The sequence below is a fragment of the Nilaparvata lugens genome, chromosome 3 (genome assembly GCF_014356525.2).
Source record: "Nilaparvata lugens isolate BPH chromosome 3, ASM1435652v1, whole genome shotgun sequence".
Taxonomy (NCBI): Eukaryota; Metazoa; Arthropoda; class Insecta; order Hemiptera; family Delphacidae; genus Nilaparvata; species Nilaparvata lugens.
This window is the reverse complement of record NC_052506.1, coordinates 61002091-61025554: the sequence shown is the minus strand read 5'-3', so window position 1 is coordinate 61025554 and position 23464 is coordinate 61002091. Positions and strand designations below refer to the sequence as shown.

General features: G+C 36.2%; 1 protein-coding gene across 1 annotated transcript in view; it reads left to right on the top strand.

Moving 5' to 3' along the window:
• LOC111046344 (T-box transcription factor TBX20) overlaps positions 1-22681 on the top strand; it is an 87446-nt gene extending 64765 nt beyond the window's left edge. Inside the window, exons 3-6 of the mRNA XM_022331870.2 lie at positions 2235-2508; positions 10194-10352; positions 10681-10757; positions 20449-22681. Of these exons, the coding sequence (XP_022187562.1) occupies positions 2235-2508; positions 10194-10352; positions 10681-10757; positions 20449-20914 (976 nt within the window). The 3' untranslated portion in view covers positions 20915-22681. The remainder of the gene's footprint in view (positions 1-2234; positions 2509-10193; positions 10353-10680; positions 10758-20448) is intronic.
• Positions 22682-23464: the final 783 nt, after the last annotated feature.

The window sequence follows — 23464 nt, the reverse complement described above, 5'->3', positions numbered from 1 at the left end:
GGGTGGCGGCCTATTACATGTGGTGATTTATTCACGTAATCGCTTCCCTAACCCTTTTCGAATCGGGAATTTTTTTGCGCGCGGTTGATACCGTACAACGACGACAAGAATGGCAGGCATACAGTTCACGGAACTCCGCAGGGGTTGGCCGCTGGCCAGCGATATATTCCACACTGGGATGACGTGATGTCAATTTTTTCGATTACACGTTTACAAATTCGAGGGTTTGTCCGTCGATATCCGGTGAAAAATAGTAATTTATGCTGTCGAACCATCTAGCAACAACGCAAATTCCATCCGATGTTTTGATCCGTTGCTATGGGGGTTGATGGGTGTTGTCACAGTGTGCAAGCGAGTAGACTAACCACCACAGATGACGTCTGATAGCGTATCTTGACGGCTAACCAGCGGATTTATTGTCGGAGCCGTGTCCCTAATCCAGTTGGACAAAGCCGGGTTGAATTCGGGCACAGCGTTTCATTTCAACGGTTGAAATTAACCAAATGCTGTCGAGAAGTGACGCTCGGCCATCTAAAAAATTTGACAAGGTGGTTTCGAGCCACTCTGGCTGTTTTTCTGTTCCATCCGACAAGCAGACAACAACTTTTTGATAGTTCATAGTTCCAGTAATACTTGTTTATAGTAACACTAATGTTTGTTTGTACTCATAGTAACACTGATGTTAGACTAGTAGCATATATGTTACCTGATGTTCGACATTAATAAATTCAAAATTTATTCTTTGAGCTAACATTTCCATGAAAACTCAGAATAGATAATAAAGAACTTACTTTCAATTATAATTTCATCATAGTAAACTCAGTTCTATGAATAACGATACTTGCTATCATACTAAATAGTTTCTACTGTGTAATCAGGCCCACTCCCATGTTGATTAATAAATCTGAACGCTCTGTAGGCTCTGATAACATTTGAAGTTTGAAGTATAGTCACATACTCGGATAAACGTCACGCAGTGAGTCCACATACCAATCATAACGCAGCATTCGCATTGTAAGTGCCAAGTTGAATGATGGAATTGGTGTTTCGACAGATATCATTGCCTGGTAAAGGTTAAACGAGTGTTTGAGTGATTGGTGAAAGGTGTCGTAGTTATTCAAGCGATTTCATTATACAGTCCTAGCTATTGCTGTCGTCCTTCTGACAGGTGTTCTCCATAAAAACATTATATGAGAAATAAGGTTGTTGAGAATTGAAATGATACTGATGCTATCCATTTGACCTTATGTGCAGTTTGTTGGCCGAACTGGACCTTGTCCATTTCAAGAATGACCGTGCTTGCTACGCCATGTAACCAGAAACCATCCAACACCTCCGACTTACCGTCTCCCCCTTTCCCACCACCCATCCACCACTAACCACAATCACAGGTAATCACCGGCTGATTTATAACATTCACGTATCATAAATCACATGCCTCGTACTGTCGACGCTTCTATAAGCTTTTATAAGTTATAGCGACACATAATCTCACTCCCAGGAATCATAAGAAGATTTTCTCGGTCGAGACTTATCCCTTGTCCTTGCCAGATTATGTACATTCGTAGAAATATAAACTGATGATGGTTGACGGTGGTCTGCCCATTATGCTCTGAGTTATTATTAGAAGTCCGTTTGCAACCTTCCTTGTTAGGCAAAAATTTCCACTATTCTCATTTCAAGAATTATTCACTGATTCTCATATTTGGTTCACCCAATAAAGTTCTAGTTTTGTTGCGTCACGATCATTTTTGAAGCAACAAGCCATATATTAGTTGAACAATGAATACAGTATCCCCACATTTTCCAATTCCTATCGTTTTTGGGAGAATTCATTATAGAAATGCGAAATCTGAAATTTGATTTCGCAAGATCATGAAGATCGAATACATTACCCTTACATCCGCACTCAGTAAGCTGATATGCAGAACATTCTTGGAATATTTCCATGTATACTTGTGTCCTGTAATGAATCAATCATTTATATAGTCAATACAACATGAATGGAACTGAGAGTGAAAAAAATGCAAACAAGATAAATTATCACGAGAATTAGGAAATCTGATTTCAGCATGCTTTTTACATAAACTATATTATTTTTAAACTTGAATTTAAATTGAGGCATCAACTAACTAAACTATTTCATTTCCAGACTTGAATTGAAATTATATGAATCGATAATAATTTTTAATCAGATGATAATAGTGCTGATCTGTTTACTTGGTTTGTTGCAGGCGAATGTTCCCGACGCTTCGAGTATCGTTCAACGGACTGAGACCTGAGCAAAGGTACGCAGTGCTGATGGACATTGTTCCCGTGGATAACAAGCGCTACCGATATGCTTACCATCGGTCGTCATGGCTGGTGGCGGGCAAGGCGGACCCCCCCGCCCCCTGCCGCCTCTACATGCACCCCGACTCCCCCTTCACCGGCGAGCAGCTCAGGAAGCAGGTTGTCTCCTTCGAGAAGGTCAAGCTCACCAACAACGAAATGGACAAGAATGGACAGGTCAGTACAATCATCCAGCAACTGTTATGAAATAGATGCTTCACTTATCAGAGTTATAGAGTATTACATATATATCAAACGAAATCATTATCTGAAGGTTTTATGATATTCAAAGTTCTAAAAATAACTTTAATTTCGATATTGAAGTATTGCGTAGAGAGAAAAAGAAGTACAATTTTAGAGAGAAAAATTACCTACTTGTAATCTATTATTATATTTTTCATATGTATGGCCTTCATTCTTTATTCAAATTGATAAAAACAAACAAATACATCCCAAAATGCAAATATATCATTGATTGTTATTTTGTGTTCCCTATAGGAGGTTACCCTGTGTGGAGACACTTGAATACATATGATAAAGTAGTAATGTAAATAGTATACAATAAAGATTATAATAAATGAATATACTGTAATATAATATTGAGATAAATCAATATGTAATCATGAAACAGTGATTATATACTGACATGAATCAGTTGTCTCTTTGCCTGTTCACCTGCCATTTGATCAGTCCAGAGTACATATATAATCACAGCTTTTCATCCTGAGAGTGTGTTTGAATGGAGACCACCACGCAATGAAGAAAGCCCCTCCCCTCTACATAGTAGTACTGCCATTATTGTTGAGTCTATATGGTATTGGAGAACAATCAACATTCAAAGATTGTTATTAAATTATAATAGACAAGCCATATCTGAAATATCTTGCAACAGAACATTTTCCTGGAGGCGGAATTAATTTCTAGATTGAAAAATGAAACCCGTTATCTTGACTGGATGATCGTGGCTTCTCCCTTATTGTGAAAACAATGTTTCCAGCAAAAACAAGCGCCTGGTTCATCTATCCCTATTCAATTTTCACACCCAGTAATATAATCGAATAACCGTTGATGTGGATGAGTCATTTAATATTCAAATGTATCTCGATTAATTCCGGTCCCATCGGAAACATACTTTCGAATATGATAATAGTTTTAAACTGTTCAACTAATTAGCTGATATTAGATTGTTGCTTACGATAAAACCTTCCACCTTATTATCGTTAGATTACATACTACACCTTTAGAAACAGTATACCCAGGTATTAGGCGAATTAGAACTATTATTAACAAATCACCCAACCTATCTGCTTTCCAAAGTTCGTGGATGAGTTTATTTTTTATTGCACCACTATACAACCAAGGAACCAGTTTGACATGGAAATTTGAAAACACATTTTCACTGCTTTACTCTATAATCTTTCCGCAGAATTGTGTGAGGAGACACACATCAGTGCTATTCTCACTCCTTATTTCAACAGTTTGAATTTAAGTTCACAGCAAAAAAATCTAGAACAAAGATAGGATTCCCTAAGAACCAAAATCTCGAAAATAAATTTTTGAACTTTTGTACTATATAATCATGTTATTTTTATTAGAACAATTTAATGCTTCTCATTCATATTTGCAATATTATTCTGCAAATTATGATGCGTATTTGGAAAATTGTTGGTTATTCATAATGATAACGCAACTACAATGAATTATTTTGAGCATGTTATGCTTGAATATTTGAGTACAGTAAGTGAATTTTCACGTGCTAGTCTAATCAAACGAGCTGATCGCTCATGAGATTGAGTGGTTTTTTTTGTTTTTTTTCGATAAGACAAACCTGTACCTTATCTTGAAAAAATTAAACCTTAACACAAATGTTGGTAGTACAGCGTTGTTAGGCATTGAAAATAATTTTATTGTGACAAACTGGGACAAAGGCTAGACGGTTACATTTGAACGCAATTTATTTTTCGATCTCACCTACACATAAGAGTAGTAATCTCCGAATTTTTCAATAAATCAAAAAAATTGTTTTCAAATTACATGAAATGTGATCGTGAGCATAGTTTATAGTTGATATGGAACTGATCAGTTTACTAATGACTTCTGAGTTGTATCAGTTTATAATTAAGCTAAATGATATTTACATCTCAATTCCAATATCCAATACCCCAACAGTTGTATCTGCTTACAAGTGACAGTGAATATGCTGATCAATGCGCACAAAGACTAAAGAATTCCAATCAGCTTGTCCAATTTGAATGTTTGGCCGGTAATTGGTGGCTTTTGGCAGTGTTCTGCAATTTTAATCATTCGGGAATAAACAAACAGCCAAACTTTATTCCACACGTCATCCAGTTTTGATGTGGATTTTTTGTTGTTGTCCCAGAAGCGCTGGTTGCCAATTAGGCGGTGGGTGGCATGTGATGGCTGCGATAGGATGAGGGTTGACACGTTTGGTGTTCATCGGATCATTGTGCGGAGGGGGCCAGTCAGGGGGGAAGTAGCAAAGTACTGAATAAAAAAGGGAATTAGTCGACAAGGCTAGGGCGTTTCACGGCTTGTTATTGGCTTGCCACGTCCGCTACAACCTAAGCGTCAATACGCGCCGTTGCAGGCAAATTAAAAATTAATGGAAATCCGACGACGTCCATAGGCTTTCCAAACGTGCTCCACGAGGACAACTCTGAACGCGAACGGTGCTTGGCTGTTTCGCAGTTTTCTAACAAACTGGATTTCACCGGGAAGGCTTAGTATCATTTGTGGGAGAATTATAACGACATCGCATTTTTGTAGAATTTCACATCGACATGGTGTGCATACATGTTAATTTCTCAATTTATCTGTAGCATGAAATAAAACAGTCGATGAATAAACCAATCCATGATAGTGAATATTATAATAGAGACTCGTGCACCACGCATGTCAACGATGGTTCTACTTTACGTCAAAATAATGACAATAATTTATTTCTTATACACTGAATACTTTATCAGCGTATTTGTCTAATATTATACTATATACAAGGGATGTATGTAAAATAACAATTCACTGGTAATTTTGAAATATAAAAATATAAATTGCTATCAACGCAATCTTCCGTATTCATCACAAAACAAGAAACCTGCGATAGGACTGGATCTTCCTAACAACTTCATTTTTAGCGGAGAATTATACGTACATGCCGTATTCAAGTTCCTAATGATTCTCCCCACAGGTCTGTTATAAGCTCATGACAATAGTAGACTGAAGAAGCTTGATTATCATCTTCCTTCTTTAAATTGAGAAGCATCCCACTGAAAAGTGATAAAAAATATTCTCCGTTGTGTTATTCCACACTACCACTCTATAAGCCAATGAGATACAACTTGTTATGAAATGTGAAGATACCTTTATGAAGTATGAGAAACCACAGCTATAAAATATTCCCGAAGATTTTTTTCCACATTCTTGATAGGTTTTTATAACTAGTTTCTCTCGTTTTCCGATAAATTATTGCTTGACACATGTTTCCGGCTCAAATTTTATGACCGATTGATGTTACACTGTAGAAGTCTATTGAAATGTTTGGCATTGGAGTAACTTGATCTGCAAAAAAACTTATCAGAAGCTTGAAACATATCCTTTTTAATTAAATGAATAAATGAATGAATAAATGAATTTATTTCCTCCTCAAATTACAAATTACAAAAGTAGAAATTAAATAGTATCTTAGAAATTATACTGATCACGTATCCAGTTGTGTGATCAGATAATCAAAGTATAATTAACAAGGTAAAAACATTATCAACTTAAATAATAAATATCAAAAATAAAAATAAACTTGTATGAAAAAAAAAATAAAAATAAAAGCTGTGAGTCTAGTCTAGGTGATTAAGATTGCTAAAACAATACTGAAACTACTGCCTGTAGCGCATGAGATAAAAAAACAAATAAATTGAAACAGCCCAGAAAACCAAAAACTGGAATGAATGAAATGCATTTAAATGTAATAATTAATATAATACCGTACATGCCTTAGTGGAATAGTGATTCAATTGAATAATAATATTTTTATGAGAATGGTGCCGTTGAACAATGCTAGCTCAACCTGCACCATTATCTAACAACATTTCTAACCATCCATACTCGATTGACAATTAGATTGTCTTATCCTATCCTATAAAATTGTGAGATGATTTGATTCTATGGGTGTGAATCACAATGCCTGTTTCCAAGCATGTATCGGATCAAAGTTAGGCTACAGTTTTACATCCTTGAAAAGGGTTTATTACCATATCAATCACCAAAAAGTGGTATTTGTTTTAAACAGAATACCATTGATTTCTTTGTATTATCAAAGTTATAATGCATTAAACTTTGTAAATTGAAAATGTTACAATTTGAAATGTGATCATTTTTATTTTTGCATTAAACAATACACCAGTGTACAATATATTGTATGATTCACCAATGTACAATGAATAAGTTATTCATATTAACACTGCTCTATGCAATAGTAAATATTTTAAAGTTACTCATAATATCACAAAGCTTTTATAATTAGCTTATAATCGCTTCATAAATTGAATTGATAGAATTGTGGAGACATTTTTGAATACTTGATTGTTGGTCTAAAAAACGTACTTGAAGAGATGCAATAAAAATCCTATCATTTACCAATACGTAAATTGCTATCATACTTGTTGAGTAGGCTATCGTGAAAAAAGTGGGGTCTCACTACATATTGGACACGTTACCTGACTGCATTTTATTTATTCCTGTTTTTCTATCCACAATATCCAGTCTCCCTCGAATATGTCTTTCTCTTTTCTTACATCTTTGTTTTTCTGTATTAAATCACGCTGGAATTTGTTTTCATTTGAAGCAAGAGGGTAGCTTTAATATCGGAGCACCATCACCACACACGACGACACATGTCCTGCAACCTTGTTTGTTGGTTTACGTGACACACATGTCAAATATGTACAATAAATATTTGAGAAGGCCTCAACACAAAACAACTTTCCACACACACCGGCTGCTACGCTGCGACTGTATCATATTATGTTGAATTATATCAAGCCATTCATGTTAGAAATGTGGAATATTTTCTACACAAATCATGGTTGACTTGTAGTTCCAATCTTATTTCTCTCGACACACCCGGCTTGAACATTTTTTTGCAAGAATTCCTCCATTTTTCAAGCCATGATGATTTCGCAGTTCTCATAGATATGTTTATATTTTTGGATAATTTACAACTCTTGGTCGATTAGTTGATCATTAGTGATAAAGTTGAAGGATTAGTAATAGAGAAAGAATTTCGTTGGAGTTTTTTACCGAATAAATACAAACAGTAAGAAAAATCATTTTCAGTAAGAGAATAATTTGAAACTAATAAACTTTTTGTCAGAACTTTGTCGTCATTGATGAAATACTATTCTACAGCTATGAGGGTGATACTACCACTTTTTCATAATTTTTTAACTATATGAGGCCCTAATACTACACCTTCTTCATAATTTTTCAGCTTTCTTACTTTTCCTCTAATTTCATCAGAATGATGAATGTACGTTTGAAAGACTTGGAATGTTTTGCTATAGGTTTCCACAATTACCAAGCAAGCAGAAGCAAATATCACGAAGCAGCATTGTTGATCCAGAGATAGTCTCTGGGGTCTGGATGATACAGCGCTCGTCTCTATGAATTACAAAACCTATTTGTCCAGCTCTTTGGGCACGTCCAAGTTTCTGAATCATAAATTCACTAGAAAACTGATCTTCCGTGTAGATATTCAATGCAATTCTCTAATTTATCTGACAAACTAGCATCTCAGCGAGCAACTCCCGGATTCTTAACACCTGCGTTCTTAGCAGGCTGAGCAGAGCTGCTGTTGTGGCTGATAATTTAGTATAAATTACTGTGAGGATGAACTGGAGAATGGCAACGCTAATCCGCAGAAATATTTCGCTAGTGCTGTTTGCATATACTTGGATGTTGAATGCAGATGGGTAGACTGCGTGGCTCTTCTACTGACTGTAAGGGGGAGAAGGGGGTATTGCTGATGGTGATGGGGTTGGGGGTGGTCATTGTCTTGGCAGCTAGCCAATCACGTGTAAATCATCGTCGATAAACAATTAATGGAAGCGGGTGTTAAACTGACATTGGGCCACAACGGAAAGAGGTGCTAGTCGATGACGCGAGTCGTAGCCTCCGGAGGACGACAGTAAATTTGTGAGTTGTCACCCGCTCCACAAGCGGTCCAACGCTTCCAATTCGACGGGGGGCCTCTCCTCCACCCCACCCGTCCGCTACCAATTTATTATTTCATAAAATACCTGCGCACTCTTCTTCCCCCTCGCCGTCCCACTCGTCCCTTAATTTACGACCCAGTAACGTGTAATCAACATATGAAAAGCGAAACGTATCATTGTCCGTCGACCTCCACTGGCTTTATGGTGGACTGAGACGCGCGCGTATTTTACCTCTCTCACAAAATCCTCGATCTCGGATTCCACCGATCTGTAATCCCCCAACAGTCGTCCTCCTTCCAGCCCGGATCCTCCGTTTCGAACACAATGAGATGCTGCGATCTGATCTCAGCAACCCACTCTATTTCCAGTCTGTCAGCGTGGCTCACATCGCATTCCAGCTTGCTTCTGTTTAACGAGTTCCACTCACAAAAACTGATTCCATCTTTTAAGTTACTTGAGATAAAAAATCCACACCAACTCCCAACTTGGTCTTTAACAGTGACATTCAAATTATTCAACTCAAGTTGGATTGAACTTATGTGATAAGCCATCAATAAAAACATTGGCCTGTAGCTTGTAACTGATTGATAATCTTCCAATTCTATTATGATACCATTGTATAACAGGTTAATCTTCCACAATGATTCAATAGATTTGTTCATCACTTGTAATCAACAGATTTATGATACAATAGGTTTATGATTTAAGCTTGATAGAAGCATAATCTTGTTTTTCAAATATTTATTAATAGAAAGTATGTTGACAATTTACTAGTGCCTATGTTTCTGATCCTGAATCTGGATATTGTTACTGACACGGGAATAGAAACATACCGTATGAGAGAGTAGGTATATAAGATTTCCCTCTGTTATCGAAGTATTTTCAATCTCGAATCATAGCATCTGTTAACAGCTACGATACATACTGGGGCAAGTTTCCCATTAGTTGTAAGCTGATTGTTATTGTCAGTCATTCCAATCAGTTAAACCCTGCAGACGCGAGAGCTACAAATGTAACGAGATTCCATCACATTGAATGCCAATGGCGGAACATGATGTGTTCGGTTGAAGCAAGCGGTTTGTGCAGATTATGTGCTGTAGCAGCATTCTGTGAAATTATTGAATTAACAACGTATCGGCTTGGGCAAATGGAAGTCGAGTGTCCAGTGAGCTAGCTAAACACCAGGCAACCGGTGACTAGCGCGCTAAGCTTATCGGCAATTAGCTACGTTGCCTTCGATTCATGGGAATACCTCACTAGCGCTCTCTAGCGCAGGGTAAGCGAACCAATGACGTGCTAAGGCCTGTTCACAGTTGCACACCTGTGCCCTTCGCACTACATTCATTATGCTGTCTTCCAGTGAACTCCCCTCAGTTTCAAAGTTGATAACACGGTAACTAGGAAACAAAATATGAGCAGCATCAGGGTGTTTTGGAGTAGTAATTAGTTTGTTCCTGAATCAATTCATATCGAATTGTCTCTTTTGAAATTTGATTGCAGTTGTTTACTGCTACCAATAATGAATTCCTTTTCCTTCTTGAAGATAAAAAAATAATTTGGTATGAAATCTCCTTCATAATTCAAAGGATGCTTTGATATCAGTTCATATCATAAACAAGGTCTTTTGTGTTTCAGATTGTTTTGAACTCGATGCACCGATACCAGCCACGCATTCATCTGGTGAAGTGGAGGGATCACAGTGGTGCTATCACGGACCTGGAAGCTGAACAATTCAGAACCTATGTCTTTACCGAAACTGTCTTCACGGCAGTCACCGCATACCAAAACCAATTGGTGAGTATTGATTACATGCAATTATCAATAAGTAACCTTTCATCAAGTTTAAAGTTCACTTATATGAGAATGAGAATTATTTAAAATAATTATTATGAGCTCTATCAACTTCTAAATGGACTAGGAACTTAATCAGTCAATTTGGAGTCAGTCATTTTTTTCAGATTCTATTATTTTGCCAAATTCCAATCAAAATTGATATTTCGAGTTTGCTGACAAAAGTTTAGAGGACTTTGGAAGTACAATAGAAGTTCAATAATGGAATCTTTATTCTCCAGTTGTTGTTTAGTGTCATCTCAATAACACTTCGAATTTTTTTCTTTTTCAGATCACGAAGCTGAAGATTGACAGTAATCCATTCGCGAAAGGATTCAGAGATTCTTCACGATTGACTGATTTTGATAGGTGAGTTTCATCTTGTTGTCTCATTATTTAACCAATAACTAATAATTACTTTGATATTAACTTATTATTTAAAACAGGCTTCTCCTTCATTTGAGAATTATCAAGTAATGTACTACCAGAAAACATGACATAACCTGATTCAATCTTGTCAATTCTTCTATTTTGTTTTGATAGTGTATAAGTGTAGGATATGAGATTTTAGAGATGTTAATTCTATTTTGACGTATGATATAATATCATCATATGAAAGTAGTCATGTGATTAATTCAAAAAGCAACATCGTTGATAAAATTACTAAACAGGTTAGTTTTTGGGAGAAAAGCTCAATGGAGCTAATAATGGATAATAGATCAAGAAAATGTAAAATGTGAATGTGTGAATTAATAAAAGTTTTATTGATTTGTAACAGGATATTATTTTGTAGAATCCTACATAAGGAAGCAGAAAACTCATAACAGATAATTGAATTTGAGAGTGAAGAGTATGTTTGTAGTTGAAATGTGACTGGTGACTGAGGTGAAAAGCCGGCAACGAGAGAAGGAAGTTTATATGCAAGAGGTGATTGTTTAGCCATCTGTATGGTTGGCAAGCATCCGTCGTCATGTAGCAGGGAGACAGAGCAGAGGCAGAGCAGTCAGTCGCTCTCTCCATCTCCAAGCCAAGAGTGGCAGTCGCAGCTCAAGGCGTAATATGCCCATCTCGCGCAAGCATATAATTTGAAATCATTAAGGCGATGGAGAGGAATTAAAGCCGATTCAATTGCCAGGCGGCTCGAGATGAAAGGCGCTGATTTACTGACCACGGCCCTAGCCTGGTTTGCGCATGCGCGTAGAAACGAAATATTGTGCGCTTTGTTTCAAACGCACCCTTCCGCCTCGCACCCATGAACATGCGAGTCACTCGCTCATTAACGGTCATTAATATTGTCATAGACGCCTCAGACAACGACTGCATCCATCGACGCTTATTTTCCACATCATATGGCCCACGTCATCCCCCCCCCACTCAAACTTGCCATTATTCTTGTTTGCCTCTCCTCCATTATTCCATCTCCTCCTTCCTCTTTTACACATCTCTTTTCTATCTCCTTCTTTGAAGAAGAGACCCCGATCAGATGACTGGCTCAATTGATAAATTGGCCGTACCCTAATGAGCTACGCCACAACAAACGTAAACGCCTGTCATAATTTAATTACACCTCTCAATGAATCATCATCGCTGCCAGCGTGAAATGAGCTGCAAAGATTGATTGATGCCAATCTTTATTGAACTCTTTCCAAGTCGACCTCTATTTTTGCACATTATCCTGAGAACATACTACATGATAAAATCGTATAGACACTCTCACGATAATGACTTGTCCCATGAATTCCCAGAACGATGGTATAATTGATTTATTCTGATAAGTTCAATCTTGAACGGCACGATCAGCAAAAACGGTTTCTTCTGTCTTAATATATGTCAATGAAATTTCTGGTGCATGAAATTTTTTAATCTATCTACACAAGCCCAAATTCAATCAACTTGAGAGTGGTAATGGGTGCACTACCAATTCACAGCAACACACGATTGTTCAACTTGCTCTTTTGCAATCCAAATATATTTTCATAACAAAATATCAAGAACCAAGAGGAAGAAAGTGAGAAACACTTAGCATACTATCGTCTTTATGGAATCAATGAGATATTTAGTCATCACACACGAGTTGAAAATTGATATCACTCTATCAGTGCTGATAATATTTCATTTCGATATCAACCATAATATAATGAACTAATCACCATAACTGAAGTTAATAATTATTTTCCAAAATTATAACAATTTCTTCAGTAATGTGAAAATTACAGACGATATGGAGTGAAACACTTTCAGTAGAGGGAAACTTTATCTCATCAGTCTTCCCCCCCCCCTTATAGTCACTATAGTATCCATTACTTGAGCTGTTATCAATGCTCGTACCTCAAATTTCCTGTTGCGGTTTATGAAATGGATCCAGCCAACTATATAAGCTGCAGCCAAGTCAGCTGTCGTCCTTCCTGGCACTTTATTACATCAAATTTACACCTGAGAAATTGGTTTTTTCCTCAAGGAAAATTACAGAGCCTCTGTCTACCGCCCTATCATCATTTTGTAGGGGTGAAAATGAGCGCGAAGAGACACAAATTCACACTCACGCACACACACGCGCATGCACGATTGCACACGCAACTGCTGTCCGCCAGATAGGCTATTATTGTTATTAGACTCGGAGACAGACAGCCTCGAGCATCCTAATGACTATTCACAGTATGCTATGCTAGTAGCGACAGATACATAAGTATCATTTGCAATTATTGTTAACCATTTGCTGCTCAGCCGTCAATCGTAAAATGAATTTGCAATTACCAGACAACATACTGAATACGAAGTATTTTGCATTAGGTAAGGATGATACCCTAGTTGGAATTTTAAATCATGGGGGACAAGTAATTGAGGATTTGTGAAGGGAGAACAGAGTGGTCATCTCATAAAAATTGGTAGATTATAATTGAATCTTTTAGGGATGTTTCTCAAGTGAGCACCAAGTGTGTATTTGTCTGTTTGTTTCCTGATGACTAAGACTATGTCTATTGCCGTGTGTTTAATGACAATGAAGAATTCTATTCTATTCCAAGTGAATGTGGAATATAGTTGGACTAAGTTTTTGAACATCAATTACCTTTCATACTTCATAATAGGGACTCTGAAAAAGTATAATCCAAGTATTCAACTTTTCATTATGCAGTAACAGGCCTACTTCAATTCTAGGAACTTCTCTAGTTCACTAATTGCAACATTGTAACTTTCAATTTTTTGTATGTTCACAATAGTTGCAAATAAGCTAATCCTGAGAATGTCAAAATGAGATATCGCATTTTTACAAATAAATCATGATGCACAATGCTCAATGCAATGCGATTCCCAGAATCTGGCACATCAGTCTGTGTAATTATTTTGAATTATTGTCAAGTTTTCATAACAGACCATGCGAGCATAACACGGGAAAGTTCAACTTGAGTAACAATTGTTCGTCATTATTATTCTCACCGTACCCTCCCCTCACATGTTTTCTCAGACGAGCTAGGAAGATTTATTGTAAGTGGATATGAGTCAAGATACAATGATAGCTACAAGGGTAAACTCATATTCACAAGACAAGTACAGACTTTGAGCCTAAACTGAGTATTTTCCCACTTCATTCTAATTAGCAGAAGTGACTAGGGTAATCATAACTTGTGTAGCCTACAACCCGCAACCACTCAACTTGGGCATGCCTTATTCACCTAGTGATTATTATCTGTTCTTCCTATCATTTTTTTAATTCGAAGCCATCTTCCATATCAAACTTGTGACTTTAAAAATCCAAAAGCTACTCAACAGCACATTCAGGTTATTGGGAACATTTTTATATTCATCAATGCTCGTTATAGTATATTTCGCTCCTAGGGTCGAAAATGTACGTTTTCCGGCTCGAGATCGCGGTTTTCAAGTTCGAGACGAAGTCGAGAACTTGAAAACCGCGATCTTCAGCCGGAAAAACATTTTTGCCCGTGTGCGAACACTATTTTCGCCACACAAAAAAAAAAAAAAATAATAATAATGTTAAGTTGGCAATTTTGAAAGCAAAATTTTAAGGTTATGCTACTATAAATCATACAATGTTAATGAGGTTATGATTGTATCATCGTATTCTATTGTTCGGTATCAAAACTACAAAATAATTCTTATCAAGTTATAGAAATGATCATTTATTGATAGTTTAAATACCTATTTAATTATACTAGATTCATAAATACATATTAAATTATAAAAAATAAGCATTATTGACAGTTAATTCTTTGTTTTCCATGTAAAATAAATTATATAATCATTATACTTTTTATACAACAAATCTCTATTATTTTATTCTTTATTATTTAAATAGAAGTCGAATGTGCAGTTATGATTGTTTGAGAACATGAATCCTCTAGCAGTACTACTACTTTTTTCTGAGAGGTCGAATGTACATTCAAATTGTTTGTATTTACAGTCTATTCTGATTGGTTCTCATGACATTTAATCTCAAATATTTAACAGACTTTTGTGCTATCTGGCCTTATAATACAGTATTATAAATAATACTTCCAAAATAAATAATAATTCATCCATTTATCGGATGAAATCCATTTACCAGATAAAAGCGCATTGCGCCCGGTGCAATAACTCATGGATAAATGGATGAATAGAATTTTCATTACTATTTTGAAATAATGTGAAGAAAAAAAATTAATATAATTGCAGTTTTCACAGTTTTGTCTCAAATTACTCAAAATATATCTCAAAAATTGATTGAAATTTAAAAAAAAGTAAGTACGGTAATTTATATAAAAAATGGCTAATAAAAGTCGAAATTCATCGACAAAAAAAAATGTCATTGACCGAGATTCGAACCTTGATCATCTTAATCACCGAATTATGAGTACTGATGTATTATGCCTTTACGCCCTCGGCCATTGCATATTGTTGAACATAGGGGCCTGACTCATAAGACTAAGCAGACACGTAATACTTTACTGTAAACTAGACTTCTAAAGTTTACTTCACTCCTAAAAAGCGTACAACAGACTTTGGCTCATGACTTATATTATTAAAATTAATATATTATCTGTCTCACAATAAAATTTTCACTCTGAATTGAGTCAGGTAACGTATCTAGGCTACTAGTATAATATAGTGTATAGCGGCAAATTTGAAGCCGGTTTGCTGGCATTTTCACAACAAAATATTGCTCTGAAAATAGTTAAATCATAGAGAAAACATTCGAAGATTCAATCTTGAGTGGGCCTAATGTTTTCTCTATATGGTTTAATATTGAAGAAATATATTATATAACAGTTTTAATAATGAATTTCGGAAAAAATTACTAGGAATTTTCAGTCAAGGATGAGTTTCACCAGTAGGCTTACCTTAAACTTCAGAACTCTGCTGTATTTTCTTATTATTGTTGTTGATGTGTATTGCATTAAGAAGTGGAATTCGATAATAAAAAGAAACAATAATTGTTAATAATTTAAAATATTGATACAATTATTGTACTTTGATTTCAAATTCGATTCTTCACTTTTAAATACTAGCGATACGTACCTTTCTGACAATAGACAATGCAGCCAACATTATATATGTTGAGGCTATTTATAAATATTAAATTATGAAACAGTAATTTATAAAATATATTATAGACATAATACCGCGATTCACGATACATTATTATATAGATTATTACAGTCGTTATGAGATTATCTCTTTATGATTTGTGAGATCGGACACGATCAGCTGTTATTCAAGGTCATTTTACAGCCCTAGGGCCGTAAAGTTTTACCGGCCTGGTCGGAAAACAATCACTTTCGGCCTCCATATGACGCACGTAAACCTGCTCATTACATCCAAGTGTGGCGAAAAATATATTCCAAACCAGTCATTCGTTTTTCAATTTGGAATTGTCCGGATCCACAAATGCACAATAATCAGATCAGTTAAAAAATTTCTTCAGTTATTGATCTGTTGCTTGATATTCAATTAGTGAAATAATCACTCTGCAAATAGCAGATGCTTTGCAAGCAGAATCGTGCAATGGGAATGTCAATTATTATAGAACCAAGTTCTTGATGGGAGAACTCGAGGATATCAAGTATACCAACACGAAAGCATTAAGGAAATAATTGTTTGCAAAATGGGCGTCCCACAAACAGACGTCAAATCAACAAATGTTTGATTAGTTTAACTATATCTGACCTTAATGTGATCGAAGTAGAAATGTTTAAAAATATTAATACAAATAAACATACGTACAGTTGCGGGAAAATCTGACAATAGATCATTTTATAACTTCGTTTCAGTTTCAACTTGAAAATTATGCGTTCCCATTGAGAGGGAAAATTGATGCAGCGGCACTGTTCAAAATGGAAAGAGTGGAACCAAATATATTAAGACATAAATGTAATTTGTTTGGTTGTACCAGGCCAGTCGTAAAAAATGAGTGAAACGTGTTCTGCGAATACGGTAATAACAGGCATTAGCTTTGCTGCAGAAAAGTGCAAAGCGAACGTCCGACGCAGGCGCGAAATAAATGCAAGGCCTGCCGGGTAATACGGTACGGCTTTTTTTGTTCTGTTGAAACGACTCTAATACGCTCAACTGGAAGGCGGTGAGTGAAAAGAATGCCGCTATACCGAAATAAGTGTTGTCGATAAAGACTTGTGACAATTTCGGTCGGAATATTAGAATATTAGGTCATTGTAGGTCGATATCGATCTCAGATTTCTAGTATTATATAGAATGTGTTTGCAATGTGCAAATTAACACGCATGTTGTGCAGATTGCCAAGTCGCCCCTTCCGACCAAGATAGTACCGTAGAACCAATCAGAGTCAAATACCGTATGATTCTATTATTCCATTTTCTTTACATGTCAAAGTTTAAATATTCTGTATCTTCAAGAAATTTGTTAAGAGAATCTCCATGATTGCACCAATTGACAATTGCTCTAGCTTGATATAAGAGTTTTTACTATTGAATTTTATCATATCAAGAAATTCTTACTAAACTTATGGTAATTCTCACCCTCTCCCGATCTTACTAAGTGTTTGCTCTTTCTCTGTATACAGACTCAATTTTTAATCCATTTCCCTTCACTGACCACTCCAGATAAGCTACAAACTATACATATCTGATACATTTGTTTGGTTGAAGAAGAAGTAAATACTACTTGTAACTACGAATTTAATTTCTTCTGGCAACTTTGCAATGGAACATAAAGACTGAAAGTGTAGAAGAGAAATGCATAAATCACATAACTTCAGTGTGTCTGAAGACTCGTATACCAATCTGGGCAATGAATCATTGCAATCTGAGTTACGTTTAGCTCTTGAGTTGTGTGGGGGCGGCTGCAATAACCGCAAAAGGTTCTGGTGTTACTCTTGAGCCATTCAGCGGTCAGCCAGAGAGGCAGCCTCTCCTGCGCTTCTCACTCGCTCGCTCTGCTGAATTCTCAATCTATCAGTCAATCTCTCTCAGAGTTCTGTCTTTGTTGCTCTCTGACAAGTGTGCACTTAAAGACTGTTAAGTAAAAAATAAATGAGTGTTTAAGGTGGTATGAAAATGAGAGTAGTAATGGCGGCCGGCGGCAAGTTAATAACAGGGCAGGACGGCAGGTAGCGCCCCGATCTACACCTGGTCGGCTCACCAAAGAGCAATTGCGCTCTCACTTGCAACCCTTTCATCATCCATCACTCCATCTCGTTCGCTCCTCTCCATCTTCGGTAAAGCTATATATTTGCCGCTCATGCCTCTCCGTTTACCACTCAAACCTATGTTTTTCCTCACACCTCTCAGGACGCCTCGCCACCTATCATTTTCTTTTGTGATGCTCCCGACAATTCCCCCCTCACCCTTCATCTTCCACTTACCCTGCTGCATGAACCTCCCAATCATCTCCTGTCTACTGATACCTATTGTGCTTTTGTGTACCCACATATTCTCCACCAACTTATTAGTCCTGAATTTCAGGAATTCCAATATGTATTAGGTTATTATTGTCACTCAAATCGTTTCTCATCTCACTACCAAAATACTACAGTAGTTCCATTATTCATAGCTATATTTCTCCAAAATCATTTTTTTCTGGGAGACGTATGTTGTATAAAGAAACGCTTGGTCCACATTTACTAGTATTTGTTATAGTTTTCAATTTCAATTTTTATACTGGTTGATCAGGGGCTAGAAAATGACGAAATTAAATAAAATAATAAAAATAGTCTCTTCTGCCTTTGTATTTGCTCCTCACTCATCATCATAAGGAAATCTTCCCCCTCCCCCAATCGATTATGTTTATAGTTTTACTGTGAGTCATCACATGATATTCGGATTCAACAGCTGTATTTTGATCACCAAGAGTGAGACCCCTTCTCTCCTATCACATATGTTGGATCTATCAGTACCAAGGAGCGGGCCACAGGAGCTACAAATTAAAAGGTTTTTCTCCATATCATCCTCAAGCGCGATGTTTTGACAACAAAAAGATGCAATTTTTCCTGAAAGGGAATCAGCAAGCAAATGTCCATCAGCTTGATCTCGCTTTGTCCGAACTATATCATTAACTTCCAATTTGCAGACAGAAGGTGAGATTATTTATGAGAGATTAGACATCTGTCCTTAAATAATAGGATTTGAGCCCATCGTGCCGAGAGTCAGTCATGTATACGCTATTTTTCACGCTTGCTCATCTCCGCCCAGTCATTATCAATGTCTGCAGCGAAATCCAACAGCCGCTACTTTCTAAACGAAGGAGAAAAAGTTGCATGTCAAAATGAATATCATCAATCGGATTGAAAGACTTCAGTGAATGCCATTTTCAAACAGAAAAAAATATAATGAATTGAGATTATTCGAAAATCAAGAAACAAAAAATATCGATTGATTGATTGATCTTCAGTTAGGCTGCACAATGCATTCAAAATCATGATCATGATAGAAAAGCGAATGCTTATTCCATTCGTGGATTCTCCTTGATGATTGTCCACTAAGACAATTTCATGTTATTGAATTTAATGGACAGATCAGAACATAATTCAACTTAAATTATGCTTATAATTGGGAAAAATTTGGGTGTCCTAGAAATCTCACAATTCCTCAGAAATTGTTGCTAGAGAAGCTAGACGTAATAAGCACAGTCCGTCACTCACGTAACATAACTTTACTCACGAGAACATGAAGAAGCGTCTTGGAAATGTGGTGGTCGAGAACAGACTAGATGCCAGGGGCGGCGCCTTCCTGGGTGGGCTCGGACACCCCCTCCCTCATCATCACCCCTTCTGGCTTGTCTATGAATCCGATAAGCTGCTGAAGATTAGATGAGCAAAGGCCTGCGCAGCGCACTGCACTCTCCACGCCACTAATCCAGCCAACACTCCAAATTGGAGGATTACTCTACAGCCAGCAGTCTTCTATCACCAAGACGCTTCCACTGTCTTCAACCAAACATTCTCTCTCATATCTGTGCTGTCGTCTCACATAATGTTGAAGTTTGATGTTCATTGGAGTATAAAATGTGGAGTTATTTTACCTCGTTCATAATCTACATCTTTCAATCAAATTGCTCTACAATAAACCGATAATATTGTTACAATAATATTTACAAACTTTGCCTTCAATTACGGGATATTCATTTCTCGGGAACTTTGATAGTGAGGTAAAGATATCACTGTCGTGACTTGGAGAGGATTTATCATTTTTTCCTTGTTAATAAGTGATTTGTAAACACAATATTACAATTAATAGAAACATGAAGACAGTAACCTTTTTATTTAAAACATTTTAAAACTTAAAAAAGGGTACTTCATGTTTTTATTAATTTCAAAAAAGTAGCCCATAAAAGTGAAGTAATTTTACAATATTACAATTCTCATCAATTCTTTGCTGAGCTTGATGACCATCACCATCAAACTTTATCGTTTCATGATTATTTCTTTCTTGGTGGAAGTATTTCCAGCTCCCAGCCTTCATAATTCCCACCTGTATCACTCTATAATTTACTAAATAAAAAATATATCACTCTAAACACTCTAATTTAATAACAACTAATGCGTTTATGGAAAATTCGTTTATAATACCGTTTCGGCATTGCTTGTATGTTGCAGGGACCCAATGGACATGATGTTCATGGAACAGCACTTCCTTCGATCTCCACTTCGACTCTACTCCGACCTCGACGTTGAAAACAACAACCAGAGTTTCTTCTCGGCTGCCATGATGGAAAAAGCGAGAGCGCAGCTGCAGCTGTGGGGGAGAACGACGAGCGAACTGCCCCCGATGCTACAGGGGTACGGGGGGGCTCGCATTCCCCTTCCGGCGCATCTGTGGGCCGGAGCCTCTGGTCAACCCTGGCCGGGATCTCCCGGTCTGCCATCCGGACTCCTGGGCCCACCGATGCCTCCCCGACCCACCCAGATCACCCCACCTCCTCCCGGAACTCCATCAAGCTCGGGGTCGTCGTCACCCTCGTCCGAGTTGAGGTTGCCCCGAAGAGTCTTCCCCCAACCACGCTTCAGCCCCTACCAGTTAATACCGAAACAGACTCAGGAGACAGTTCCTGCTCGAAATTAGTGTTAGCTTGAGAAATCTGTCAACAATCGTTTTCGGACTTGGTGCAATTGACTGCATTCATTCAATTCTACAAAAACTCGTCATAGCTAGTGATGTTGAAATTCATTATTTCATTGAGATGAGATCTTCCTCGTTCAATCCTGAACCAATTAGTACATCTGTCATCCTTTGGGAAAGATTAAGTGAGGTTGAAAATATCGGCCATTCCCTGAATTCAATAATAAGGATTTGGGAAAATATCGAGTCTTCTTACTTCTTTTTAGTTCAACCGTGTTTCTTTTTTTAGTTCAATCATCAAACGCAAAATGTTGCAATGAAGAAAGCTTTCTACTTACCACTTGAATCATAATTCTCAAGTCCTATTTTCTGCCGCTTTATTTTATTTCTGTTAATTCCAATCAATCAAATCAGAGCAGACCAATTTTTTTTAAATAGTTCGACTTATAGAGCTAACTGAACTTTAAATGATTGTGATGTACATTTCAGTGAACACTTAATATGTAAATATAAAATTGATAAAAATTGGATTCGACAGATCATTAATATATTATGTGTCTAGTTATGATAAATAATAGTCTTTAATATAAGAGAGAAATTTTATTATTGTGTAGCTTATGGAGAGACAAAATCCCAATGTGTATTGATGATGTAGCACAATTCCAAATAAAGCCAAAGATCGAATCTTATCCATTGATTCTCTGTATATATTGTAACCATATTGTACAATAAACCATTATGTCTAGTGGCTTATCAGATGAAACCAGGAGATGTAAATTCAAGGTACTGGAACTCTCAATGTAAATATAGTACAATATCTACTCCATTCAGAAAATATGAATCCTTGTTCTATGAAACGATGAAAGAATTATTTTCTTCAACTCGAAAATATTATCGTAGATGGAAATGAAAATATTGCTATTGTACCATGAAAATAATATTAGTGATCTCATTGTAAATTTTATTACTTTATGACTATTTAACAGACTTTATTATATTCTGTTTGGAAATGATAATTATTCACATTTTTCAGAGAACCACAATTAAAATCAATTCTAATCCTAAGCCTTATTTAGTCACTCCAACTGAAGCTCCATTCTTCATAGAGGACGAATATCAAATTTATTTCAAAGATCCTATCATTTTTGGAATTTTAAAAATGAATGTAATTGTAAGGGAGTGGAATATAATGAACATAAATTACCAGTGAATAATCAACTTAGTTTTCTTGGAGGAGTATAGCCTACAATCTTGTGACAAAAAGTTTGAAAAAAAACTTTTTCAAATCCTTGAAAGAAACTGGTTACTATTTAGATTTACTGTACTATTTCAATGCTTATTAAGAAAATATCCAGTAATACAATGTACTGGTATTTAAAATCTCAAATTTATATTGATATAATCATTGCAATATTATTGTTATCCTGAGGTGGTATCTATGATTTATCATATGTAGCGAGTTGTTGATATTATCATTTATATTGAAACCAAAAAATTGCCATCGCCATTCTAAAAAGATCAAGAGTTTCAAATCATTGAATCAAATTACACTTTCAAGAATCATTTGGTGACATGATTCATAATAAAAATAATATTCATCTATAACCTTGTGTATTATGTGTTGTAAAATGGTATTTAGTCAAATTAAACCTGTCGTGTGTAAATATATTGTTAGATTTGATGTGTTTTCATGTATATATTCTGTCGAAAACCTGTATGTACTTACTGTAATTTAACCGATTGAATAATAATTATGAATCGATGGTGAAATTTTGTTTGATGTTTTTTCAAATCTCAGAATCCCTGTATCCTCATTTTGAATGCCACAGCTTGTATGTGATGGAGTTAGCTCTGATGTATTATGATAAGAAATGGCAGCTGTCATGGTACTGAAGAGCTTTTAGAAAATAATACAAATATTTTACTGTTCATAAACAACTGTCAACAACGTAAAACTAAGTAATGTACTAAGTTGTACAACTGTTAGCGTAAAAGATTTCACAGTTAATCAGAGGCCTACTGAAATTTATTAGATGGATGCTCAACAATCACAAATAACAAGTCAGTTTATTGATCTGTAAAAGACTAAGGTCCGGTTGCTCAAACGTTTGTTAAGTTTCAAATGTGATCAAATGACGGTAAAATACCAGGAGAAACAACCAGTGCAGCAGAAGATGTCAATTGATCACAGTTAAAATTGAACAGAATCATACTACCAGGCCATATATTTGATACTCACTATCTATGAGTTCTAGTATATGATAATGAATAATGAATTTATTGCTTAATACAAGAAATATTTTTACAAATAAAAATAATCATTAAATTACAATAGTTTATGGCGTGACTAGGAAAAGAAGCCTTGAGCTCCAGCCACGAGTTCTAAAAATCTGGTGTGGTACACTCACACAACTTTCCTTGCCCATTGAACTGTAAGCCTCATTCGAGAATAATTTAGGGGGGAAAACAGAATGACGATTGGCGGCAAATATTTGAAACTACGATCACTGTATATATATATATATATATATATATATTATATATATATATATA